General features: G+C 60.0%; 1 protein-coding gene across 1 annotated transcript in view; it reads left to right on the top strand.

The window, feature by feature from the left end:
- PDE9A (phosphodiesterase 9A) overlaps positions 1-27,261 on the top strand; it is an 88,457-nt gene that overhangs the window by 5,646 nt on the left and 55,550 nt on the right. Inside the window, exons 2-3 of the mRNA XM_053903026.1 lie at positions 22,042-22,112; positions 23,729-23,806. Of these exons, the coding sequence (XP_053759001.1) occupies positions 22,042-22,112; positions 23,729-23,806 (149 nt within the window). The remainder of the gene's footprint in view (positions 1-22,041; positions 22,113-23,728; positions 23,807-27,261) is intronic.

The following is a 27,261-nucleotide window of genomic DNA, read 5'->3' as shown; positions in this document are numbered from 1 at the left end:
CTCCCTGGAGGCTGGGTCCCCACACCCTGGCTTTGCCTCCTGGGAGTGGTGGGCACGTCCCCAAGGCCCTTCCCCCAGCAAAAGGGGATAAGAGAGTCCCCGGAAGACGCAGAGGGCCCCCCAAGTATCCACCTCGACAGCAACCCGCCGGCTGATCTTGCCCCTACGAAGGATGTCCCTGCACGTCCTAACTCCCCCCTCGGGCATGCAGACAATGAGCTGAGAGGCGGCCGCCTCGAGGCACATCCAGGCCCAACATTCCCATCCTCCGCGGAGGCACAAGCTCCAGGCCGCGGGGACCGCTCGAAGCCGGCGTGGTTTGCAAGTTAGCGACCCCGGCCCCGAACTGGAGCTGGACCCACAGCCTCTTACTCGGCTCCCGGGGCCGTCTCCTCCCGCTTGGTGGTCGAGTGTCTGCGTTCCCAGGGTTCCGGATCTTTCTGAGCAAAAAATATCCTAAGCGCGCACGTCAAGAGCCACCTGCGGGAGCGCGAGGAGCACGCGGCGTCTCTCCCCGGGTGTGTTGGGCACGCGGCCACGTGGCGGGAGATGGCCCCAGACGGTTGCAACCTCAAAAAAACAAATGTCTGTAGTTGACGGTGTGGTTCGTTTGCCTTGAGCACACCCTCCCTGTCCTCCTGTCCCCCCTCGCCCCCACCGCGGTACCACGCCTGCTCCCCGAATCCCCAAACTGATCGCCCGAGGGGAGCGTTTGCCTGAACAGAAGCAGTACCCCTAAAAACACGGTCTAGAGCGTTAAAGTAGAGCCAGAAAGTCTCATCGAGTTAGCTTTAGGTGCCCTGCGTGACTTTTTTTTTAAATTATAGCAAAATACATATAAAATTGGGGGCGCCTGGGTGGTTCAGTCGGTCAAGCGTCCGACGCTTGATCTCGGCTCAGGTCACGATCCCAGCGTTTGTGGGATCGAGCCCTGCATCAGGCTCTGCGCTCACAGCACAGAGCCTGCTTGGGACTCTCTCACACGTGCGCGCCCTCTCAAAATAAATAAGTCAACTTAAGAAAATATGTATAAAAGTTATGATCTTAACCACTCCTGGCTGTGGAGCTCTGGGGCATGGAACAGAGTCACAGTCAGGTCACCAGCATCCCCACCGACCATCCTCCCCGACCGAAACTGTGTCCCCAGTACATGCCGCTTCCCCAGCCCCCGGCGCCCACCCTCTGCTCCGTCTCCGTGGACCTGACTCTCCGGGCCCCTCGGACGAATGGAATCAGTCCTTGTCCTTCTGTGCCTGGCGCGTTTCCCTGAACACGATGTCCTTGGGGTCCATCCACGTTGTGGCATGGGTCCGCTTCCTGACTTCTTAAGACTGAATAACATCCCCCCGCGTGTATGGCCCACGTTCTGTCTCTCGGTTCCACTCTCGGTGAACCTGCCTGACGGTCTTTCAACCTCTGTCGTTTCCCTTCTTTCCTCAGCGTGCAAAGCGCGGGCCGTGCTGTGGTGGCACTCTTATTGTCTTTTCTGAAAAGCGGTGTCCTCCCCAAAGCCCTCCGCCGTTTCCTGGCCGCAGTTGCGTTAATCGAGGACGTGGTGTGTGCTGTGGCCGTGAAGGGTGACATGTTACAGGCGGGGACGGTAAACAGTTCGGGGAGGGTGGGCGCTTCTCAGATTCAGTGACGCTCTGTCCACGTACCGACATTATGATGTCCCAGTCCAGAGCCCGGATTCTGGGGCACGCAGGCAAGTTCCTTACGTGCCTCGGTGGCTCCACCCGTGAAGGGGGGGTGGAGGGAGCGTCTCCCTCGGGGGTCGTTCGGATGAGACACAGGACTGTGTGTCCAGGGCCGAAGCGGGGCCAGTCCGTGGTGAGTGCCGCGTAGAGCCCTCGCCGCTTGTATTGATTTGTTGAGAGTTTATCTATTCACGCTGCGGACGGAAGGCAGTCAGATGCCCGTGTCTTGTTGGGAGGGACTCGCCGAGACCCCCGGCTTCCCGCTCTGGGGCGGCAGGTGGCTCCCGGGCAGCTGGCCGTCAGTCCCCGCGCCCGGCCCGTGTCCAGGCGCGCTCTGTGACATGCAGAGATGCTTCCCGCCCAGGGACACCGTGCTTCCCGGGGCAGCCCTACATCCACCCTCCTGCCCCCCAGCCTTCTCACCGAAGAGAGGAGCCACACTTGCCTTTCCTTTCTCTTCTCGCCGGTCCAGAGGTGGGGCCCCGGGATTGCGGAGAGGAGGGAGGGCGGGCGGGGTGGCCGCTGACCCTGCCATGCCTGCTGCGCAGGATGAACGGGGACAGCCTGCCCCCCCCCCCCCCCCCCACTGGCCGCATTAGGGCTCCAGGCTCCAGCTTCATTGATTTGCCGGAAGGGGTGTGGATGCCACAAGCACTCAACAGTAATTGTGCTGTTGAAGCGAGCAGGGCTCGGGCTCACAGTGTGTGGCTGGTCGCTGTCCGGGCTGCCCGCGGGGGGCTGCTGGCCACACCTCCCCCCACGGGCCCCTGGCCCCCCATGTGCAGCCCGGGGGAGCACCTCAGCCCTGGGAGAGATGGGAGGTGCTTCGGGGAAACAAAGTCAGAGCCTACCCGTACAGAGGCGGGAGTTAGCGGGACCTGGTACGTTCCCCGCTCCGTTTAGCCCAGAACACGGCCGTGAGGAAAAGCTGCCACCCTGTCCTGCGATCGGCACCACCAAAGGGACGGTCAGGGTAACGGGCATGGTGTCCAGATGGAGTCTGGTCACCCTGGAGGCCAGTCGCCCACTGGGCCGATTTGTTTTGTAAGCAGAACGGTTAACGGAGCCCTGGAGCCCGGTGATTCAGGCTCTTTATCCTCCCAGCTTCTGCCTTCCGGGTGTTTTTTTTTTTTTAAACTTTTATAGTCTTACAAATGCCAGAGAGAGAGGCAGCACCCAGTACCGCTGACATTATCCTCTAGAATCTTCAATAACGTTAAATTTACATTCGCAAGAGCGGCTAACCCCCTGGGTGCTTATGGAAAGGCTGGCTGTCCACCGAAGCCGCTGGGGGTTGGGTGTGGCTGGGGAGCCTGAGCCATTTCCAAAGTGCTGGGGGGAGGCCCCCAAAATGATGTCTTCGCCCAGAGTCGCGTTATATAAACTTCACACAGAGAACAGTTAAGATGTGAGCAGTGCTTAAAGGTTCGTACATCCCCTCAGATCTCTAGAAGCTTCTGAAGCCTAAGACGTCCTACCGGCCCTGCGGAGAACAGAAAATCCGGAGCTCAGAACAGACACCAGAAGGGCTGGGAAACAGGACTCCAGAGATGGCCGTGGCCTGCGGAGCCCTTAGGACTTCAGACTCCGCCCTTGAGCCGCCAGGGTGCAGGGCTGTGGTCCCATCCCGGCGTGAATTTGATCCCATTTTGTGGGTGTTGTTTGGAAGGCTGAGCCCTAAGCAGCAGAGGAGGGAGATGGCCTCTGTGCCCTCCCACTAGCAAAGCCAGCCCAGAAAATTCCAAGGAGCCGGGGTCCAGAGAGGAGCTTCCCCTAGCAGAGGAGTGAGTAGGGAAATGTAGGAGCAGTGAATTCCCCGCCCCCGCAAATATTTCTGGAAGCGGTGCCGGGTGGCCCGGGGCTGAGCAGGTGAAGGAGGTGGGGCATCAGCCTCGGGGCGCTGCGTGGACACGTGGGCAGGTGGGCAGGTAGTATGAAGGTCGGCGGGAGGTAGGGGGAGGCGCTGAGAAGCGACAGGTGGGTGGGGAGAGGGCTTTCTTGGAGTCAGAATCAGACCTGCCCCCCAGGTGCTGCCTGTGTTAGAGCCCTAATCAATGTCGCCAGTGCTAACGCCGTGGCCCTGAACGAGCCTGGAGGGCTGTGGCTGGGCGCGCCGGCTCCCACGGGCTCCTGTTCTGAAGGTATAGACGCGTCACAGGCCACCCCACACCCTGCGCCCCACCTCTTGCCCGGAGCACCCTGTTTCTTCCAGCTAGCTTCCTGGCCTGCAGCTTCACCCCCAGGGCTTCCCCTGAAGCCCGGAGCCTCCCCAGGGATGGGGACCCTGGGTCTCCTGGGTGTTGGTGCGGGAGCAGCCGAGGCCGCAGGCTGGATGCAGAGCCCCTGACCCCCCAGTGTGGGTTTCTGATTCGGCCTCAGCCCCTGCAGTGAGCCCTTGTGCGTCCTCCAGAGGGATCCAGGAGCAGGCAGCTTGAGAGGACGCCCTGGAGCGAGGCGGGTCCAGGCAGCAAACGGACCCCTCCTAAGGGCCAGGCTCTCCTTCTGGAAGAAAGAGTCGGGGAGCTGGCGGCTTTCACGCAGCTGCTGTGAGCCCCAGGCATCAAACTAAACGGTGAGCCGCGTGCGGGCCTTTGGCTCAGCGGGACTGCGGAGACACGGCCCCCGGCTGAGGTTCCATCGCGGTGACAGGCCACCCCCAGAGTCCCATGGCGTTGAGCAGAAACCCTGACCTTTGCAGGGACGTGTGGCAGCCACCCAGGAGGCACGGGGCGTTTCAGCCTGGCGGGTGGAGGACAAGAAGCAGGGCCGGGGGGCCACTCCAGCCACCTCGGCGGCAGGAACGCAGCCCGCTGGGACCAGCGCGAGGCCCCTGCCGCCCACACCCAGAGACACTTGTTTTCTGGCAGGAAAACCATCCTCGATTTTTCTAGTGAAATCTCAAGGTCATGAAAAGGAAAGGGAAAAGAGGAGACCCCGGACGCAGGAAGGAGGGACTCCTCCCCCGTGCAGATGAGGGCTTCTGGATCCCTCCACTCCCGTGGCCACCCAGCTGCCCACTTTCTCCCACATCTCCGATTTCCACGCCTTGGCCTCGGCTCACCAGGGTGGCTGGGTGAGGGCGTCTGGCCCCGCCTGCCCGCGCCATCCCCTCCCTGTGCCGCTGCCCGCGTCATCCTCAGCTCGTGACTGATGCCGGATGAGCTGTCCCCATCCTAACCTCCAGTCCTTCTGGGAGTATTACAGTTATTTCAAAGAGGATTTAAAGTTATATTTGGAGGAGCGTCATGAAAAAGAACTTTGAATAAAAACATGCCCCTGCCTCCGTTTGCCTGCCTTCCGCGCCGGCAACAGAGTGGCCTTGTAGAGGGAGCGGTGTGGCGCAGGACGGTCCCCGTGGCGTCACTAGCGGGAGGGAGCGGGGTTTGCCCGAGGCCGGCCCCCCGGAAGGTGGACGGGAGGACAGAAAAATGTGACCCGCTTCTCCGGGCCGTCCTGGGCTGTCTCTGCTCACGGAAGCTGGGGGTTCCAGGTTCCGTGCGAGTTCGGGCCATCGTGTGTCTCGAGGCGGCCAGAGGTGGTGAGTGATTTCTGGGGTTCCGTGAAAATACTTGGATAAGGAGAGAATGATGGTGCGCGGATTCCTCTCGAGAGAAGCCGCGGTCCCCTGTGTGATGCCCGGGAAGGAGGCTGGAGCAGGAAGGGGCGTGAGCCTCCCGCCTTGACGGGTTCTCCTCAAAGGGCTGCAGGACCCGGATCCCCAGGGTTTGCGCCCCGCTCCTGACCTCAGAGCCAACACCTGCCATTCGGCCAAGGCCTCTGGGACACGGTGCAGGACCCGCTTCCCGCGAACAGCCCCTCCGCCCGCGCACTTCTGCCTCCCCCCTCCCCCGCCCCGATTTCATTCCTGCCGGGAGAGACAATGGAAGTGATGCCGCTCGCTTTCCAAGGTGCCAGAGCTCGGGGTCTCCCTGGGGAGGGTTTTCCTGACTCCCAGGCTAGGTCTGGTTGCCACAGGGCTTCCTCACGTCTTTTCACCCTGCCCCGCCACCCCCTCGCCCCTCCCGGATGCGGCTGCGGGCTGCAGGCTGGGGGTCTCCCGTGGGTGGCCCTCCTCGCGGCCCCTCCCCCCGGGCACGAAGGAGCCTGGGGCCCAGGACGGTCTCCCTGGCCGCACTCAGCCTCCTGATACAGCCGAGCCCAACAGAGCCCTGGGGGACAAGGGTGCAGGTCGGGCCGGAGAGCCAGGCAGGGGCCCAGTGAGGGGACACGGGACGGTCGGGCACCCTTGAATGGGACCCCAGAAGTAAAGCAATTGTCCACCGGAGAGACACCTTCAGAAATGTCCCCACACAAAACAGTCCTTGGAGGGGGACTCCACCCCCACACATTTCTTACCCGTTCGGCTGTCTGCTCTTTGCATTTTCCGTCCCCTGTGGTCCGTTATTTATCACGGCGGAGACTGGCCTCAGACACCAGAAGTAGAAAACAAAACAGAGCAAGCTGGAGAGTGACACGAGGGGTGAATGGATCGGCCATGACAAATGGGTTCAGCGCGGAGGGGGCCGCGGGCCCTCGCAGACACAGGCGCAGGGAGAGGGGCCCTGAAATCCTGCCGAGCCCAGGCCCGGACCCCGAGCTGGAGGGCTGTTTAGAGGGTCTGGGCGGCCGTGTCCTGCTGATGAGCATTGTCAACCAGGACAGGAGTTCCCGTGGATCCCCAGGCTGCTCTTGTCCGGCCTCCCCGCCCAGGCCCCCATCGGCCCCTCCGGGAGGGGAGGGGCGGGGGGACAAGGTGATGGGTCCCCTCTCTGGAATCCGGCCCCCCCCGGCCCCTCCTGGGGTGCGCCCCCAGTCATATCCGCACTCCGTGCCTCACACAGCCTCAAGGATTCCTATTCTCTGCAAAGAGAGTCCAGTCTTAGGATGGAGGCCAAGGACACAACGGCTCCTGGGCCGACACCAGCGCATTCCCGCTGTCAGCGTCACTGAAAACAGCACCAGTTTATCCTCTCGCGGTTCTGGAGGCCAGAGTCCAGGATCAGCACCACGGGACCTCCCTCAAGATGCTGGCAGAGCTCCCCCCCCCCCCCGCCCCCGGAGGCTCTAGAGGGAAGCGTTCTTCGCTGCTTCCTACTTCGGGGGGCTGTCAGCACCCTTTGGCTCGTGGCCACACACTTCAGCACCTCCCGAACTCTCTGTCTTCACACCACTCCTCCTCCTGTGTCACCTGTCCCTCTCTGCGGCCTCGCCATTCGGGGGTTTCCCATACGGCCCATCCAGAGAATCCGGGCTCATCTCTTCCCAGGATCCCCAATCTTACCGCGTCTGCTGAGGCTTTGCCTCGGAGGGCGGAGAAGGACGCCACAGGGCTCTTAGCCGCCCAGTTGTACGTGTTTCCGGCCTCGGATTAAACCACAGGCCCTTGTCTCCAAGGCTCCTCACATAACGGCTGTTCCCCGAAGCCGGCGGGATCATCGGTCTGGAGCGCGGACGGGGCGCAGTGGGGCGGTCGCGCCTTCCCTGCACCTGCGGCCCGGTGCCTCGTGCTCCTTGTGGCCTCCCGTCCCTCAAGGCCGGCCCTCCTTCACAGATGGGTCACATCTGCCTTTATTTGTGCGTGTGATGACGTCACTGCCTCCCCTGCCTGCCGGCTGCCCGCACACTCCAAGCAGGGTCCTACATTTCTGTCTACTCTACTCCCACACCAAATTTTGCTGTTCATTTTGACGGAGTTAACTCATGCCGTGCTGAGCAAACGTGCCTCCAAACCCGTTCGCTTAACAGACGAGAGGGCCCCCCGTGCGTGCACGGGAGCCGAGAGGAGATGCCTGGTGGGCCGTTGGCCGTGCGCCCGCCCCCCAGCCCCCTCCGCCACCGTGGCCCCGCTTGCTTATCCGGCAGCCCTGGGATCAGCAGACTGCAGTTTGCATCTGGCACAGACACGCGTGTAGCTGTGGGATCCTGACCCTCGGATTCCACACCTGCGCCACGGGGATAGTCCCTGCCTAGCACACATTCGTCTCGCGCCCACAAAGTAGCAGGGATTTGCAAGTATGTTACAAGGGCGACCAGTGTCTCGTCTTCCCTGTGTTGCAGATGAGGACAGCGTGCCCACCAACCCCAGGGCGTGTCAGAGGCAGAGCTGGGGCTGAACCAGGAAGGCTGGCTTCGGGTGCCGCGCGCCACAGCACAGACCTCAGGGAAAGGTCTACCCATGGGGTGCGAGGGTCACTCCAGCCCTCGGGCTCGGTGCGGCGACCGCCCCGTGGGGGCCTCCCGGCACCTCGAGGCACGTGGAGCTGTATTACCCCCACTGTGAGGATGAGAGGGCCCTGCAGGGGCAGGGAGGGTGGTATTTGGGGGACTCCCCTTGTGTTTGCTCCCAGCTAGCCCTTCCACGATTCCGGGAGACTTTGTGCCGTGTCCGAGGGCGGTCGTCAGTATTTCCGGGTGTCCTTCGTCACCCTGAGCCGTCGCATCCTCACCCCTCCCCGCCGACCATCGCCCCCTGCCGGACACTCACGCACGCCCTTCCCCTCCATCGCCGCTCCCTCGCTGTGTGACTCTGGAAAAGTTCCTGACGCTCTCTGAGCCTTCCTATCTACAAAACGGGAAGAAGGATACCCACCCTCAAGGGTACTTTAAGGACCAAAGGTTATGAGCTTTCTTCACCAAATCGCGCAGGGAAAGGAAAGGGGACTGTGTCTCACACACATGTTTGTTTTCAATTCGGGATCCAAACCTGGCCCACACATTGTATTTATTTGCGGTCTCCCTAAGTCTCTTCCTATCCGCGTATTTCGTGCCCTTTACGTTCCTTGCCATTTATTTGGAGATGAACGCATGCTACTTCTGATCCTTAAAGACACAGACACGGATACAGGCCCGGATACAGACCCAGATATAGAAATACAGATGCACCTGTAGCTATGACGCCCCGAAGGATGATAAGGGAGATTGTTGTTAGTTTTCCTTCCATGTGAATATCGCCCCGTGGCTGTCTTGAACCGTAAGAAAGGATCCCGTAGGTTAGTGATCCAGGCTGAAGTCCATACAGATGAAGCCATATGTCTACCCTGGGTTTTCAATCACCCCGCGGGGGAGATGTCGGGGTGCAGATGACTCGGGCTGGGCCTGTGCTGGTGGCCGTGGGGGTAGGGGGCCGCGGTGGGGCTCCGCTGTCGTGCACGCTCGAACGTTTCCAGAGTACAAAACTTCTCTTCTGTAGAGGAATGTATGTAATGAGTCTGGTGCATACTTATAAATGGTAGTTTCCGCTGTTATTTTATATTCTTTTCAAACGCAGTGACCAGAAAAATACCTCCTAACTTGGAAAGGGAAATGAGGCCTGATAGAGAGTTTATTTTAGCGGATTGCCTGACAGTTAACTGTAATCCACTCTGCGGCATCATCCTTAAGGGTTCGAAAACAAGGGGCAAAACATTGTGCTCACATTTATATGACTGTAAAATTTGTAATTAGAGGTGAATCGCAGACAGATTGCAGACATAGATAGATGGAGAGAGAGGTAGACGGCCCACATGCTTCCTCGGCGACACGTGTTTATTTCTTGAGTATTTAAAAACATAAAATGTGGGATTTTGGTCTTGGTCTCTTTTTAGCCTGTTCTCTATATTAAACACTTGTAATTCTTGGGCACTAAAAAGCCGGTGGAAATTCGTCTTTTAATTCCCTCAAAGATAGAAAAGTTGTGAGTCCAGGGATGGGCCGTGATTTGGCCGCTTTATGGGCGGTGCGGGTTGAGCTCTAACTCCTGAAGCTGGGGCATGGGATCCAGGAGTCAGACCGAAATACCCTGGTGTGCTTTGAAGGCAGACAAAGCCTTACGAAAGCTTCTAGAAGCAGATGTAAACCTGAATAGGTTCTAGGAACTACAGAAAATAAGTCACAGTTTGATAGACGAAAGATAAGGAATTTGAATTGGTTTATTTTCCTCTGGGAGAGGAGCCTAAGTCAATATGCCATCAGAAGTACCGATAATTGAAAACAAGGCAAACGGAGGACGGATACGCCATTACGGGCAAGTGACAGTGGCAGAGGCCAAGAGACCACTCCTGCTTCCCGTGCAGACCGCCCCTAGAGGTCTCCCTTCAGGAACAGCACGCGGCACTGGGTTCAGAGCCAGGCGGGTCCAAGTTTGCATTTGGGACCGCGCTGGCCAGGCCAGCTTCTTCTCTCTCTGTGGCTCGGAGCCCTCATCTGTGACAGGGGTGATGATGATGTCCCAGGGTCACTGGGCTCAGATTCTGGCTCAAGAATAGTCGTGATCCTGTCAGGTCGTGGTGATGGTGGTGGTGGTGAAGATGTGATGACAGAGGTCAAGGTGGAGGTGATGGCGGAGGTGACAGTCGAGGTGACGATGGTGGCTCTGGCATCATCAGGGGTGTGACACAAACCAGCGGATGCAAATTTCAGCCCCAGCTCGTTTGCACAGGCCAACCCTTGGGCGCCAGTGCTCCCGGATCTGATGGGCAGATCCTGTGCTCCGTGGGAGGCAAAGAACCGCCCACAATTCTGCCCTCGGGGACCTCATCTTCCGAAGACTTTCTTCCTGTTTAACGAAGACAAAACGAACCCGGACCAGAGTGAGGTCACGCTGATCCCTGAGCCCAGCAAAGTTTTCTCAACTCCTGCTTGGTGATTCAATGAACTAATCAATACACGTCTGCGTCGATCTGACCCCAGTTTTCATTGCACTGTGGATGTAGTTGAATGTGGTTGATGAGCAGTACAAGGATACCAGAGCGATGGAACCCGCTCTGTGACAGCTTTCCCGAGATAACACGTCCTTTCGTGCCACACTCTGCTGAAACACCCAGGAACGCCGACATGTCGAGGCCGAAGCTGTGTGCCCTTGCGGCCTCTTGCTTGTGAAAATGGCCTTTGAGGGGTCAAGGAGGAGCCTCCCCAGCCCCATCCCCAGGGAAGGGTTTCAAAGGGCCCCTCCTGTAATCACAGCGGCCACATAACTTAGCACTTGGTGCACACCAAGCTCTCTGTGTGTCATGATGAACCTTCCTGACATCCCAGAGGCACAGGAAAACTACTTTCCTCACTCTGCCGGAGAGTCAGAGCCTCAGAGCGGTTAAGAAATCTGCCCTGGGTTGAGCCGGTAAGAGGAGAGGCTGGAAGTGAACTCACGTCTGTGGCTCCTCCCTGCTCACCCCTCTGCCCTGCATGTGCCTGGAGCAGTGCACAACACCAGCGTCCCGCCAGGGGTAATCCAAGGGATGTGAGACAGCTAAAATGGCCCACGCTCCAGGCAAACCAAGACCGGCCGGTTCAGACCAAGCCAGCTGAGAGCAGCCGCTCACCCAGCTGACTTACTCGTGGCCAGACCCACTTACTCTGCCCTGATGGCCAAAGAGTTAGTGCTGTGATTTGCACAGTGCTAGCAACCCAACTGCTTCCCAACTGCAACTGCGTGCAATCCTAATATGTGAAGCTTATATAAAGTTAAGTGACATGTGTTAGTACCCATTTGTCCTGTAAGTTCACATCTATAGCACGCAGTAAAGAACGAATGGGAACAGGGGGTCCCTGCGTGAGCACTGGGGTTAGAATCGGGAGCTCGGGGCGGCATCCACCGGCTAACGGCCTCAGCGTCAGTTAACGTCACTGGCCCCAGATTTACTGGCCCCCAAGACGCTCCCTGAGGAGCGCACCCTGGCCCACACTGTCCTGCGGACGTGAGCAGGGCTGTGTGGCCCCATGACTTGGGGGCCAGGACTCAGCCTTAGGACAGCGGTCAGGGGCAGCCTCGTGGGGGCCAACCCAGTGGACCTGACCCCAAAGACAATGTGTCCCCCCCTCAGATCATTGATACTTAGGTTATTACAGCCGAGGGTTTGCTTTGTAATTACATCTAAAGGAGTTTGAGGCGATCTACTGGAAGGAAGGAAATCTGAATCAGGGGCTGCCAGGACCCCGTCCTGCGCCCCCGTGCCCCTGGGCGGCTCTGGTCAACCAGAATGCGCCCTTCAGAAGTCAGCCGCTTCCCCGCCTGAGCCGGTCTCAGCCCATCTGCTGGTCTGGACTCTGCAGGGCCCCTGAGCCTGCTCATTGCAGCTTCCTCAGCAGGAGGTCCCGGGCCTCCACACCCTTCCTGGTCCCTGGTCAGCAGGGCCCTGAAGATGCATGGGTCTGAGGGGCGTTCCAGTAAGGTCTGGAGCCTAGGAATTCTTTAACAGGGAGTCCCGGCCCGTGGGGGAGCACCTGGCTGCGTCTCCAGCACTCAGAGCACCTGCTGGGGACGGGAGCGCCCCCTGGCCTCCCCCTTCCGTTTCCCCGACTCGGGTTTCCTCGGGTCCCAGTGCCCCGTGGGGTCCCTCCAGGCCCCAGTTTTCTCTCTCACCTCATTCTGCCCCAGGAGGCACCTGGCCTCGTTCTCTGCCCTGGATTCTTGCTCTGCCCTCCCCCCAACGCCTTCTCTGGGTCCCCCCACCCCCCGCCGGCTCTGCACCCTGCCCCCCATGTTCCCCTGGTGCCTCCCTCTCACGCTGGTTCCCACACTCCTTGCTGAGTGCTATTTAAATTCTGGGTTTTGTCCTCTGGTTAATTTCCTCATCTGCTTGGCGTATTGCCAAAGAATATTCTTTCCGAATAAAAAATGGTAAAGGCCGTTTGTCTCCTAAGAATTCTATGTAAATGCAGCACAGCACGTGCTCTGGGGGGGGGGGGGGGGATGTTCATAAAGCTACTTCTGTTATCAGTTACTAACCTCAGCTTCCAGATCTAGATAACTCTTGCTTCTAAAAGCCCTGCAGAGTCACTGTAGAATATTTGGGAAACGCAGAGCATATAAAAAGAAAAGAACCCATTGTGCCACCAGACGTTTCGGGACCTCTCCCGAGGCTGTGTTCTCGTGTGTGTGTGCGTGTGTGGCTCTCTTTTATTTACATAATTCTTTACCCTGATCATTTCACTCAGCATTACGTCAGCCGTACTTTCCGATAGAACGTGAAGTCGTCTTCAGAAACATGATTTTAGTGCCAACATAACGTTCCGTCCTGGAGACTAGCTCAAATGGAGTCATTTCGTCGTTTATGTGATATTTCTCCTAATCCCGTTTCTCTGCAATACGTAACAGGAGAGGAGCCTCCCTGGCCGTGGCTCTTTGCTTGCAAAGCGGTCCGCGCAGGTCAGGGGTTTGGCTCGCCGTAGGCGTGAGCTCACTCGTGAAAAGGGCCCGAACGGTGTTAGAAGGGCACTTTATAAATACTCTTATTATTATGCTCCCTGTTATTGTTTCCCTAAGAGCGGTTCCTGGAAATGGCTTTCTGGGTCAGAGGGCACGCGTTTGCCAAACCACTTTCCGCCAGGGCCGTGTGGGTGCACATTCCAGACAGGGCGCCCCCTCGCGACCCCCGGCCAGAGCTACCGCACAAAACCCCTCGATAGGTAGACACACAGTTGTAGCAGAGAATACCGAGAGGGGCGCCTGGGTGGCTCAGCCCTTGGAGCATCTGACCCTTGGCTTTGGCTCAGGTCATGATCTCACGGTTCGTGGGTTCGAGCCCCGCACTGGGCTCTGTGCTGACGGTACGGTGCCTGCTCGAGATTCTCTCTCTCCCTCTCTCTCTCTCTCTGCCGCTCCCCTGCTCCCTCTCTCTCTCTCTTTCTCAAAATAAAGAAATAAACTTAAAAAAAACCAGAGGGAAACCCAGTTTCCCTCGTGGCAACTTCTTGCAAAATTATAGGAGTGTCACAGCCAGGACGTGGACACTGAGTTGACCCAACACCTCACTCGGGTTTCGCCCGCTTTATCGTGCTTGTTCGCGTGTGCGTATTGCATTGTATACATGTTTGTCAAACGCACAGATTCTCATTGCCACCCCCCGATCACCCCTTTTGAGACCCCACCCCCCACTCATCCTCCCCTCTCCTGCCGCCACCCACCCAGTCCCCAGCTCCTGGCTGACGCTAATCCGTTCTCCGTGTCTAAAGTTTTGTCATCTCAGGGGTGTCATCTGAATGGAATCACACAGTATGGAACCTTCGGGGATTGGCTTTTATTCACTTGGCACGAATCCCTCCGGATTCATCCGGTCGTTGTGTGGACCGGTAATTTATTTCTGTTTCCTGCTAAGCGGTGTTCCGTGGTGTGGACGGACCCCAGCGTGCTGGCGTTCACCCGTCGAAGGGCGCGTTCGTCGCTTCCAGATTTTGGCCGTCTATCACTCTTTCACCATCGTCAATTTGGTTATTCCCTTCTATTTTCTTGGAGGCCGATATGGCTATTTTTAGAAGTCCGTACCGTTGTTTTGGTGGAGTACAGATTTTTCATGTCAGCGGGACATTTATAATTAATGAACATCATCATCAATTACAAGAGTAAATACAAGTTAACACTGAGATTTAAAATGCCCCGGGGGGCTGAGATCAACAGCCGGTGTGAACAGAGCGAGGGGGGTTGGGGGGGGGCCAGAAACGAGCGTCCCGGAAGCATCCATCCAGTTCTGATTAACCAGAGGAGGCCACACGGAACATTCCCTGTGTGGAGAAGCAGAGCTCACCCGTTGCTCCGCGGGAAGGGGGACTTGGTGGAAGAGGAAAGCGTCTTCCCTCCCTGTGCTAGGACCCCAGCAGTGTGGTGTCCGTGACTCAGTATCCTCAGCGGAAGCCCGTAACATCCCTTGGGGGGCAACACCGCAGGAGAATCATAATGAGGACAATTTTGCCTGAGATTCGTTACCCCCAGGTTCTAAGCAGCTCTGTGAAAACTGTTGCTAAGGCAATTGAGTAAAAAATTTCACAGGCGCCATACACGGGAACAGCAAGTCAATGAACGTGATTGCATGTTTTACAACAGCCAACCCCGAAAGCACGACATGTCTGACACCGAGAGGTTTTTAATGATTTTCAGGGGTTCCGGGGACGTTTTCCGTGACTTTGGAAGGTGACTAACGCCGTCTGGTTTGCCAGCTTCGTGAGACTGCGCGCGCCCCGATCAGGATGGTGGCCGGCCTCGCGGAGGAGATCCCCGGGGACGCTCAGCTCCCTCGGGAGGCCACCCCCGCCACCCCCACCCTGCCCGGTCCCTGATCCCCTCCCGACATCCGCAGATTGAACTTTTCTTCTGCGATGGTGGCGGTCGTCGTCTTTCCCAGGCTGCAAAACTCAGCCCAAACCCACACAGCCACTTGGTTATCTTACTTGTCCGGATGGGGAGCATTTCATAATGCAAAACCACAGATATCTGCGCAGGAAACCCAGCTTCTAGTGGTCACTGACTTCGTGCCAGTCCACCCGAGAATGTGACAAGCACAGCAAGAGTTGTTCTCAGCAGCTGCGGGGAAGCGCCTCAGCCGGGCCCCCGCCTCCCCGAGCGGGTGTGGGAGACCCGGGAGGACAGGGTGCAGGAGATCTGGAAGGACAGGGTGCAGGGCCTGGGGGGGCGCTGGGGTGCGGGAAACCCGGAAGGGCGCAGCGCGGGGCCTGGGGGGGCACCCACAGGCCTGAGCCCTCGGCGGCTCTCCTACTCCTGCCCAAGAGCCCGACGGCTCCCAAGAGGGGGTCATTTCCTCGGAGACGGTGCCAGCCACAGCTGGCAGAGCAAGGCCCGCGGGCAGGAAGCCGCAAGTCATGTGTGTGAAGGCCATGAAGACGCCGTCAGCCCGCTTCTGTGCACCTGCCCCCTCCGGAACACAAGCGCCCACCCGCCCTGCGGCCCTCCCCGGGCAGCCCGGCTGGTTCTGTGCACCGGGACCGCGGGGCCCAGCCCGGGGCTGTGCACCCCCCACGCTTTGTCATCGTCCTTCCCCGAGGGGAAAGTGGAAACAAAAGGAGAGCAGACGGTGGACATTAAGACCAGCTTTCCTCAAACATTGCTTTGTCTGTGAATTGCACGTGAATGTGTCATGAGGCATAATACATCCTTCAACGGTCCCCGGTATCTGGCCAACGTGGGATGCAGCCCCCCCCGCCCCCGCCACAGGCATCCGGCATTTCCTGAGCGTCCGCCACCCGCTGGACCCGCGCCAGGCTCTGGGCACGGCAGAGCGAGACACGGACGGTGTGGCGGCCACGGCCACCTGTGGTCAGGGCTGGGGTGGACGTGGAAGCAGGGGCCGGGCCTGCCTTGACACGGCCAGAAGCGGAGCAGGGCTGGGAGCCCGGGGAGGGGTGCGGACGTGCGGGGACCGGGGCGCACACCAGCCACCGCCTTCCTCCGCTGGAGTAGGAGCTTCGTCAAGCCTGTGAGTCACAGCCTGGCCGCTGCCCGCGCCATGCACACTGCTGCCGAGTTGAAGAATTGGCCACCAAAGGTGTCTCGCCAGGCCAGTCCCTCCGTACTGTTGGGCGTAACACCACACCTCGCAGGTTCACGGAGCCAGGTGTGGTGACGCAGGAGTGGTCCGGGTGAGAGGTGACAGCCGGAAACGGGAGGGTAACACGAAGGAGCCCTGGCAGCTTGCCACTGGCTGAGGATGAGGAAGCCCAAACTCCCAGGCCCTCTGAGTAGGGGGAAGAACCTTCTGGAAAAGGTCCGGGCTGCCCCCATCTGTGGGTGAATGCCTCATCACCTCTGCTGGTCTCGCCGAAGCCTGGAGCACCCCCCGCCATACCCCATCCCCGTGTCACTGCTGGCCCGCGTCCTGTTTCCCAGTCAGTGCACCCATCGAAATCCTGTTTCTGCTCCAGAACATCCCAGGCGGCTCATCACTGTCACTGGGGTCTCCTCTCCTCGTGGGATGCCCGCCCACATCTGCACCGCGCGCTTCCTGCCGGATACACAGCTTCATCGCTCCGTGGAAGGTCCTGGTTGAATGCTCCCGGAGGGGACTTGGGAGCAGCGCTGTCCTGCGCGTGGGTTTGCAGGAAGACCACACACAGAGTGCCCTCCGGGAGCCGCGGTTCAGCCACGATCAAATCTTCACCCGCCTAGCGTTGTAGCGGGGAACTCGTTTGCCTGGAGCTGGCGCTGCGGCCCGGAGACCCCGTCCACCCCCCTGCCTTTGGCAGGCAAGCAGCACAGTGTGGCTGGAAGCCGGGACCTCGGGGGTCCCTCCCCGCACGCTCCCTCCACGAGCCTCTGAAAGGGGAGTCCGGGGAGAGCGGGGAAAACACAGACCAGGGCCCTCTGTGAACAGAATCACATTCCGGGAAGAGGCCTCTGGACCCAGAATCAGAGAGAAGCCACACCCCGTCCTCTAGAACCGGCCCATCCTGTGTCTGTAACCCGCAGACCACCCGGTCGCGGGTTTGGCGGCCGATGGCCGCCCTCTGCAGCCACCAGCCCTGCTCCTCTAAGTACGTCGGTCGAGGTCCTTTTGATACTTGGAAACAGAAGTGGGGTTATGTCAGTTCAAGAGGCTCAGGGTTCGCGGTGGACGGATGTGAGGAGGTGCGTACGGGCACGTCCCGATCTGGGGCTGCGGGAAATGTGCTGGACAGCTAGCGGGTGGAGATGCCCTGCGCTCTGACGGGTGTGCATTGGCCACTGCCGTCCCTGCGCCTTGAACCTGAGTCCCCACCTGTAAGGACAGGCCCGGAGGACGCCTGTCAGGAAGGAGCCCCGCTCAGCCAACCTGGCCAGAGCCCCGGGTCTCAGCCCTGGGCGGCCCGATAGGAATGGGTCAAGACTGGTCCCAACTGTGAGCTGAGCCAGAAAGTCCAGTCAGCCTGGGCTCCAGCGACACCTGCCTCTCTTCCTCGTCCTGACCGACTGTTGATCGGTGCCACAAAGCAGCAGGACCGTCCTGCTGTGAGCTTGGAGATCCCCCTCCCAACCCCTGCTTCCGTCTTTGCCTTTCTGGAGTCAAGCATTGCTCCCTCCCCAAGAAACAGTGAAGCAGAGAACTGGGTTAGATGTTCCTTCTTCAAGCCCTGGAAATCCCACAGGCTGTAAATTTGAAGTCCTACGAAAACAAAACTGGGTGCCGAACAAAATGGAGCGGGAGGTCATCCGGTGCGTTTGGCAACCCGGAGCCCCGGGGAGACCGGCACCCAGAAGCATGGGATTCCAGAGCCAGCGGGAACCGTGAGGTCCGTGCGCAGTGGAGACGGCTGGCGTTGGGGTTGTGTGGAAACACGGTGTCTGAATGATGCCTTCAGCCACCCGCCCTCCCATGTCGCTCCTCACGGACCTGGGAGCAGGTCGCCTGATGCGATCGGTGCCATCTGCAGAATGGCAAACCGAGGCTCCAAGGTTCCCGTCTTCCCAGTGAGGGGTGGGGAGGGCAAGAGAGGAGCCGGTGGGCAGAGGGAGTAGCCGGTGGGGACAAGCCCTGCCCTGCCCTGCCCTGTCGCTGGAAGGAGGCTGGTGTGAGTGCAGGCACGGAATGACACCCACGACCTGGGAGTCTAGGTGCTGCGGCCAGGCGTGTGCACAGGGCGGGGCGGCCCTGGACGCGTTCCGACCGCCACTGGCTGGCGGGGCCTGAGGGGGCCTCTTTGGCTTTGATCCCAGCATGGGGCTGGGCTTGTGGCCCCCGTGCCCCTCATCGGTTATGCGGCAACAGGAAGGTTCTAGACACGGAAGCTCCCGCTGGCATCACGGGCCCCAGCCGAACAAGAAGATTAGCATCCAGCAGGCAAGAGATGGGTCCTCGTGTGTTTCTCGTGTCTTGCTCTAATATCACGGTGCTGCCAGTCAAACCGCGCGAAAGGGTCTAGGGGGACCCACGTCGCTTACTTACGAGCGTCGGGCGCTGCCTCGAGCCGGATGGAAATACGAAATCTGTGTTTTTCTGCGGGCTTGCTCCCCGTATGTCTCCCGTTTACATTTCCTGTTTCCAGCACTCTTTCTTGGCTGCACAAAAGGGAAAGGATTTGCAGAATGATTCGGTGCGGGAACCAAAAGCCACGGGGCCCCCTGGCAAGGCTGCCCGGGGTGGGGGGTGGGGGTCTCCCGAGCCGAAAAAGCATCTCCCACAGCCAGGAGCACCTGACCTCAGCTGGGGAGCCTCTCCTGCCACCAGCGAAGAACCCCCGTCCCAGCCCTGCCACCATCAGGCACGCCAGTCGCTGTGCCCCAGCCTCTCACCTGCTCGCGGCGTATTCGGTCAGGGGAAAGCCTGGCTCTCACACACACGTAAGACGGCCCCACGTCCAAGACGTCATTAGCTGAAGGTGGGGGGGGGGGGAACTAGGAAGATGTCACAACCAGCACAAAAGGGAAATCCAAGGACCATACGCCTGCATGCGGTGATCTTTTTTTTTTAATGTTTGTTTATTTTTGAGGGAAGGACAGAGCGTGAGTTGGGGAGGGGCAGAGAGAGGGAGACCCAGAATCGGAAGCAGGCTCCAGGCTCTGAGCTGTCAGCACAGAGCCCGATGCGGGGCTCGAACTCACGAACCGTGAGATCACGGCCTGAGCCGGAGTCGGACGCTTAGCCCACTGAGGCGCCCAGGCGCCCCTTGCGTGCGGTAATCTTGAAGCAGAATCACAAGGGGACGCGGCGTGACCTTCCAGTGGAGACACCCAGCGTCATCTGTTTTGTTTACCCCGGATTTCCTTCCGGCCTCCTGGTCTGTTGTCAAAAATCACCTCGACGGGGGGTTATTCTGGGTCTGGAGCGAGGCTGGCCTCGCTCGGTGTGGCTGGGTAGCTTCCACGGGGCAGCAGGCGGGCCGGGGCGCCCCGTGAGCCTGCCTGACCTCGTCTCAACGGGAGACCCCATACGTGCATTTTTTCAAGCTTCTGTGATTAGCTGTCCTGAGGCTGGGCGGGCGAGCAGGACAGTGTCTCTCTTCCAGCGGCCACAGGCGGCACTTAGATGCCGGTGAAGCCTCTGCAGACAAGCACAGGACACGCCCCCCTGGACCGCGTTCCCGTCCACCGATTGTGGGCTGAGTGAGCCCATGAAGCTGTCTGTGTTCCAGCTAAAAAGAGTCACGGTCTGAACGCTGTCTGAGCGAGGCCGTCAGAAGCCCGTCCCCGGGAGTCTGCCCCTTGGCGTGGAGGTAGTTTTCGTCCCGTTCTCTGGGGCTCCGAGGTGGCCCTTCCGGGCGGAATCACAGCCTGGCCTCTGGCTGATGCAGAGACACGGCATAGACGTGACTCTGCCCAGTTCTGCCCGTTCCCACAGAAGAGAAATTTGAAGCACAGAGAAGCTTGCCCGGGGTTGGAGAGGTCAGAGGCACCGCGTCAGCGTCCCCCAGGCGCCCCGGTTCCCACGCTGTCACCCCAACCGCTGCAACAGGAAATCCCCGCCCGCGGGCCGGCTGCGCTGGGCAGAGTCAGAGGAGCCCTCCCTGTCTCAACGGGCTGCGTTCATGCATCTTCGGGGACGCTGCTGTCCACGCCCCTCCTCAGTCCAGCCTCCAGGAGCCCACGGCGGAAGCTGGCTTTCCAGAAGAAGCTGGAGAGAAAGAATCTCGGAGACCGCCCCTGCCTGTGAACGCTGCAGGCTGGCACAGGGCCCCGACCCGCCGTGGGGAGCCTCCGTGCACATGAGCCGCGTGGGCGGCGACCTCTATGAAGGTGTCGCGTCTGCCCTGACGACGACACGGGTGCCCCTTCTCCTGGTCTGAGGCAGCCCACCCAGCCCACCCAGGCCCCCGGGAGGGACCTTGCTGTGGTCAGGCAGGGAGGGAGGAGAGCGGGGCTCACGGCAGCCGGGAGACCCCCGGCTCCTAACCCGAAGTTCCCGGGGCCCAGCCCAGACCCTCTGCCTCAGAATCCTCGTGCCGGGGCCCAGACATCGGCATTCTTCCACCGAACACACCCTTGGAGGAACATCTCGTCAGCAGGGCCAGGGGAGAAGTGACTCTCCGTTCCCCTCTGCAAACGCCCTCGCCTGCCACCTTTGTGCACCCCTGCCCTTCACCGGGGCCTGGAAGAAAGCCCCCAGTCAACCTCACAGAGGTTCAGGACGAGAACGTCAGAAGTGGTGCTGTGCCGGTGGGCGAATCGCCAGGACCCCAGACCCAGCCCTGCCGGCCCTGCCCGCTCACAGCGCGGCCAGAAAAGCCGAGGCATAGACTGTGGCGCTCGGGCCTGCGCTGGGGTCACTGGGGATGCGCCGTCGTGAAAATGCAGGCCTGGCATAAAGGCGAGGCTCCTCTCCAGGGGGCGGGGAGGCTTCGTAATGCAGCCAGCAGTGGGGGGAGGGGCATTCAGAAAGCAGGGGTGGCGCCGATCGGAGGGCCCGGGGAGGGGCACCACGGCCTGGAGCGAAGCGGGGGCGGCCCCCGGCGAGGCCCCAGGCCGGAACCCCCCCCCCCCCCCCCCGCAGCCAGCTAGGACGCGGCCACACGGGCAGCCAGAGTCCCTGCTGCACAGGAGAGTGGCACGGCCATGTCCGAGTCCCAAGGCTGGGAGCTGGGGCAGGACCAGGAGCGGGGACAGTGCAGGGGCCACTGCAGGTCGCCAGGCTGAGCCAGGGCGGCGGCCACCAGAGCGGGGCGGGCCACCAGCGCCGTGACTGCGGGTGCAGATAGGCCGGCGGGGAGAGGGCGCGCTGGCTGGGCCTCAGCGTGGCCAGGCCAGCAGCGCACGGCGGGTGGCATTGGTCTCAGAAAGGCGAGGTGCACGGGGGAGAGTATTCACTGCGTCCTGTAAAGAGAGACCCAGAGGGTCTTAGAAGAGAAAGTAGTGCTCTGGGCACCGGAAGATGCCCACCCACCCCAGGGCTGCTTCTCGCCACGCAGGGACGAGGGGAGGGGCGGTCAGCCAGGGACGATGTGGAAGGAAAACGTCCAGTGGGTGGAGACGGGGGCTTTGCCGTGGACTGTCCACACCCCGTCAGCCACGGAGATCGGCCGCTGCCGGGGAGGGATTCAGAGCAGAGACTCACAGTCGGGACCCCTTGGACAGAAGACGCTGATGCAAACGTGTTTCTCCCCCGTTCCCGGGGCGGGACCCCCCGGGCGCTGTGCACCTGCCCGCGTTCTACGTGTTTTGCTGTGGAGACCGCTGGTTGGCCGGTTCGCTTTGGCTTTTCCCGTGGTGATGCCCCCTTGGATTTAGTCCTACAGCCTCAGCCCCCCGAAGTCCACAAGGGCAACCTTTTTTTTATTTAAGTTAATCACCTTTAACAAACTCTTTTCCATAACGGTCTCCAGGAGTCATTGGAGACTCCCCGCAATGCCGTGTCACGAAACCGAGGGGGTCAGCCTGCGCGTCAGACGTCACCGATGGTGACCGTCCCCCGCAGGTGTGCGCCACGGGTGAGAGCTTTACCTCTCGCGACATTTTCCCAGACACAAAAGAAAAACTGAAGTTTTCACAGTCCGCGTGGATGGGCTGAATGAAAACACATTCTTCCAGCATTCTCGTGCCCACAGTTCTATGGTCTCTTTTTACGGTGAGCCTGCAGGCCGGGCGGGAGGCAGGGCTGGAGGCGCCTGACGTCGCCATGGAAACCGGCACGCCGCCCCGCCCGCCCGTCACCTCCCTGTTGCTTGTGTCTTACAGGTGGTTTTCAGCAAATACTGCAACTCCAGTGACATCATGGATCTGTTCTGCATTGCCACCGGCCTGCCTCGGTGAGTGACCCGGACGCCCCGCTGCCGGCCAGGCCTCGCCAGGCCAGTGCACCTTGAGGGGAAGGCGCCTGGGAAGGAAGGGCGAGCCGCCAAGGCTGAGGACGACAGGCGCACCAGGGCCCGGTGGGCTCGGTTCACACGTGGGAGCCCTTTCGGATCCGTGAGTGAGACCCCGCGGGCCTGGGCCACGGCCTGTGTTCGTGGAGGAAACCGCTGGGCAGAATTAGGCAGAAATCACCGTCTTCCGAGGGGTTTTTCTCCTTCTGTTTATTTGCTTTCGAAGAAAGGCCAAAGGAGGGTGGTTGTGTTTTGGCTTTAACACAGGTGAGATTTTTCCATCTCGGGACGGGGTCTGGTGGCCACGGGGCACCGTTTGGGAAGACGGGTTGAGAGTAGTTGAAAAGGCCAGTGACCCCCTCCCGGAATCATCACAATTCCAGAAGAGCTATTTCCCCCAATCAACAGCCTGTTTGAGTGCAGTCTTTCTCCTGACTTTTTTTAATATTTATTTATTTTGGGGGAGAGCGCAAGCGGGAGAAGGGCAGAGAGAGGTGGACACAGGATCCGAGGCGGGCTTTGCTCTGACGGTCTGACAGCAACAAGCCCAACGTGGGGCTCGGGCTCACGAACGGTGAGATCGTGACCTGAGCCGAAGTCGGACGCTCATCCGGCTGAGCCACCCAGGCGCCCCTCTCTCCTAACTTTCTGATTGTAAAGAGTGGTCAGGAGTGGCCGTGGCGTGGCATCTCACTCCAGAGCTGTGGCCCCGGTCAAGGGCCGGGACGGAACACCAGGAGCGTCTCACAGGGGAGGAAATTGCGTGCCTGGAATGACAACGAATGGCAGTTTTTAGCTGCAAAACTGGCCCACAGTCCCGGACATCTTTCCCTGACCATTGTGCTGAACAATACACGTGTATAATTCTTGAGAACAACCCGGGATCTGGGTATCACCCCCCACAACCCCGTGCACGCCACAGAAGGGCAGAGAAGCTTAAATAACATGGTCAAGGCCACACGGCTTAGGCGAGACCCCAGGGGCGAGAGGTCGGGGGAAGATTCAGCTCACCCACTCGAAACTGCTTCGTAGGAGAGCGTGCCCCGCTTACACGGGCCCCCACAGTGCGGTCGGGGAGCAAACCGAACTCGTCGTTGGCCAACATAAACGCTCCTTGCTGTCTCGCTGCCGTCTCCTTGATCTCCCGACTCCGTAACTTAGACTTCCTCCGATTCCCATTTTAAATTACTTAAAAATGGGGGCACCTGGGTGGCTCAGTCGGTTAAGCAGCTGACTCTTGATTTTGGCTCAGGTCACGATCTCACGGTTTGTGCGACGGAGCCCCGTGTTGGGCTCTGCGCAGACAGTGTGGAGCCTGCTTGGGATTCTCTCTGTTCCTCCCCACCTTGTGCTCACTCTCTCTCTCTCTCTCAAAATAAAATAAACTTTAACAAGAATTATTTTAAGTTACTTAAAAAAGGACAAGGTAAACCCCCCTTGGAATTACGCACGGCCGCTCGTGTGTTACAAACGCAAGTGTCGTGTCTGGGAGCCGGACTGGCCCCGGGACCCCTGTTGCCCTTTTGCGCGTGGGGACGCTGACGCGGTGTATCTTCCAGGAACACAACCATCTCTCTGCTGACCGCGGATGACGCCATGGTGTCCATCGACCCCACCATGCCTGCCAATTCAGAACGGTAAGCGGCAGCCAGCCGGCCTCGGCAGCTCGGGGTTCTTGGGGCGTCTCTGACGCTTCTCTACACGCGCGGGAGGGGCTCTAGGTTGTCCTTGCGATTTGCTGCTGTAGGAAAATCCGAATTTAAGCCAAAGATGGGGTAGGGGCGGGGGGGGGGGGGCGAGGGAGGCTTGTTCCTTTGCAGACCAGTCCCTCCCCAAGACAGTCACATTTGCAACAGTGCTCAGGAGGGCTCGCTCTCAACAAGAGTCCTCTGAGGAGCCACGGATGGGGAAACTGAGGCACAGAGGGCAGGCGAGGAGCAGTGAAGCCAGGTCCCGGGGCCCTGCACTGACGGCCCCACTGTCTGCCTCCAGAAGGTTCCCTGACCACAGCCCCGGGGGTGTTGCGTTCACACTGGAGCAAGATCTGGTGGTGGCCTGGTGGTGGCCCGGTGCTGCCTGCCCAGACCAGTGTGCACAGGAGGCGGGGCGGGGGGGGAGGGTGGCCTGGGGGCCTGAGGAGCGGTTGCGGGAGACCTGGAAAGGGAAAGGGACATTTGTGAACGTGAACATTCATAAAATTGGCCAAGCCTGCAGTATGGCGGGAAGAAGGACAGGGCCTCTGGGCAGGGGGCCCTCCCCTCCCTGAGCAGCCCCCTGGCCCAGCCACCTACCGAGTCCCCGGGGCCTCCGCTCTGTGTCTGCACCTGGGCAAGGTGGGCGAGCAGGGGCCACGGGGTACGCCCCTCAAGACCCCCTCCCCCCAGCCCCTCTCCCGCTCCTGCTTCCCACTGAACATCTGCTCCGAGGGACATTTGTCACTCCGGCCATTGGGCTGTCCCACCTGATGACTGAGCCCTCCCGGCCATTCCAAACCTGAAGGAGAAAGCATGCCCAGGCGGGCCCCACTCGTGCCCCAGCAGCTGGAGGGCCCACGGTGCTTACTGACAGTTGGAAACATTTGGGCTCCATGTGATGGGGTGGTCTGAGACCCTCACTGGAGGCCCCCAGAAGGATCCCCCCCACCCAAGGTGTGTGCACACCTGAGCACCCAGAGGTGGGCACCTGCTCTCCGTCCCGCGCCCAGAAGCCAGCCTGTCAGCCATCCGCCCCGGGCTGGGTGCCGGGTCCCCCAGGCCCTGCCCAGGGCGCAGACCCTCCCCCGCACAGCTTAAGGCTTCAGTGCAAGGAGCCGCACGAAGCCGCTGGGAGGCACAAAGTCCTCGACCGTCCTCGTAGCCACACCGTCTCTCAGGCTCGGCGAGCCGTGGTGGGCACTGTCCTTCTCCACGCACCCAGTTGCCTCCGCCAGGCCTCCCCTCCACTGTGCCCATCGGTCTTCCCAAATTCCGCCCGTCGGGAGCTTCTGCCCCACACCCTCGGGCTCCGATTGCCAGCCTCGGGCTCCCCGGAAAGAGCGGCGCGAACCTGCTCCCCAAAGACTCCAGCGTGAGTCCCGTAAATCACGGCACACGCTCGGCCAGATCGCGCTTCAGGAGCTGAGTCTTGAGCGACCTGTCACCCCCGACGTCCACAGACTAAACTGACCTTGGGGTGGGGGGTGGGGGGGTGGGGGGGAGGCGTTCCACTCAAACCAGTACAAGCTGGTCTCTGAGCGAAACGGCATTTCTCCTCAACAGCGGTTTGTCCGTAGCTTGTCTGTCTGTACTTTGTGGCTTCCGAATGTCTGCTTTGTACTTTATTCTGCGCCAGTGGCTCTCGGCAGGGGAGGCGTTGTTCCCCTGGGGACACTGGGCAGTGTCTGGAGACACTGTGGCTGTCACAACTGGGGCGGTGGGCCGAGAGTGGGGCTGCTGCTACCCATCCCATTGTGTGCAGGATGGCCCTACCATGCTCAGGATGGTCCCACTGTGCATGGGACAGTCCCACTGTGTGGATGGTCCCACTGCACGCAGGATGGTCCCACTGTGCACAGGATGGTCCTACTATGCACAGGACAGACCTACTGTGCGCAGGATGGTCCTACTATGCGCAGGGTGGCTTCCATGCAGAGACCCACTGCCTGAAACACCAGGGGAGCCGAACTTAAGAAGCCCGGGTTTCTGTGCTCTCTGGCATTTTCTTTCCAGAGCTACCCGTTCTGCTCACAGGTCACCAGCCCCCCACCCAGCTGCACAGACTTCCCGTCCTCCCTCCCCTCCCTGCCCACCCCTCAGGTCCTCACGCTCTGGATCTGGGCTGGGGCCCCAGAATTTGCTGTTCTCTCGGCTCCCAGGTGGTGGTGGTGATGCTGGGTGGATGCCACCTCCCAGGTCCCATCCCAGCGGCCCCCAGACCCCGCCTGCCCCAGGTCTCTCCAGGCCACTTCTCTAGTTGCCTGGGGGTCCAGTGCCGCTAACCCAGTGACTTGCAGCCCTCCCGCCGATCAAAACCACCAGAGAGCATCACAAAGGCCCTGAGGTCCAGACCCCGCTAAGACCCACCCATTAAATGTGAATTTTTGAGGGATTTTTTCAGTCTCACCAGGTGACTCCAGTATACAGCCCTGGGGGAGAGCCACCGGTATAGAGTGTGGAAAACGTAAGAAACTGCCCTTGACCCCAGGTCGGTGCTCACCAGAAAGCCGTGTCCACCAGACACAGGGCTTTCCCCTCTGGGAAAGTGCTGGAATCTTGTTTCTTCCCAGCAAACAGTGGCCAAGTAGGCCGTGCATGTGGTCAGGCTGTCTCTCCAGCGTCTTCCACTTCTGAAGACATTTGCAGCCGCTCGTCGCCTGCTTGCTTCCCCAGCCTCAGACTCAGGAGCCATCTCACGGGACAGGGCTGGTGCTGGTGCTCCTGTGACTGTCAGCTTTCCAGGGTCTCTTCTCCAGATTCCGAGGGCTCGTGACTGGCCACCTGGCTACTGATGAGAAGCGGGGTCCCGGTGGCCCTCAGGCCGATACTTTTGGGCTCATTTCAAAGCAAATATCATAATCGTCTGAGTCTTCCTTCAAAATACGTTTCCCCTTAATGCCTTCTTCAGATGCTCCCAGCCAGCCTTTGCTTTGGACTGTCCTACCCCTCATCCGGGCTTTGCGATGCACAGACGCCTGGTCTCTGCCTCCAGGTGCCCTTCAGCCGAGCCCCGTGCACCTTCCAGGAGACTCGGCCCCAAACACAGCTTCATCGCAGTGCTCCCGGCACGGCCTGCTTCGGGGCCTGTTGGCCACAGGACATTGTCCAGACGCCTCCAGTGCATCCTCAGCCGCCTGTTGACTGGGGCCAGAGAATTTCTAGAGCTTAGCCATTCAAGCAGCGCAGGAACACCTGGCCCTCTAATGCGTATTTGAACGCGGAACGTTACCTCCGTGAGGACAGGAGCATTTTTGTCTTTGTCACCTGTACCTGACCTGTGAGCCCTCCGGGAACAATTTATTGAATAACGACCTGAACACAGGACACGGGACGATATCCCCACGGGCTAGTAAGGTTTCATCCGGTACGTTTGTTCCTAAATTCTTGTGCTGAGTCAA

This window comes from Panthera pardus, unplaced genomic scaffold (assembly GCF_024362965.1).
Source record: "Panthera pardus isolate Hobbes unplaced genomic scaffold, ASM2436296v1 HiC_scaffold_16, whole genome shotgun sequence".
Taxonomy (NCBI): domain Eukaryota; kingdom Metazoa; phylum Chordata; class Mammalia; order Carnivora; family Felidae; genus Panthera; species Panthera pardus.
The sequence above is the reverse complement of the archived record's forward strand: the minus strand, read 5'-3'. Positions and strand labels throughout refer to the sequence as shown.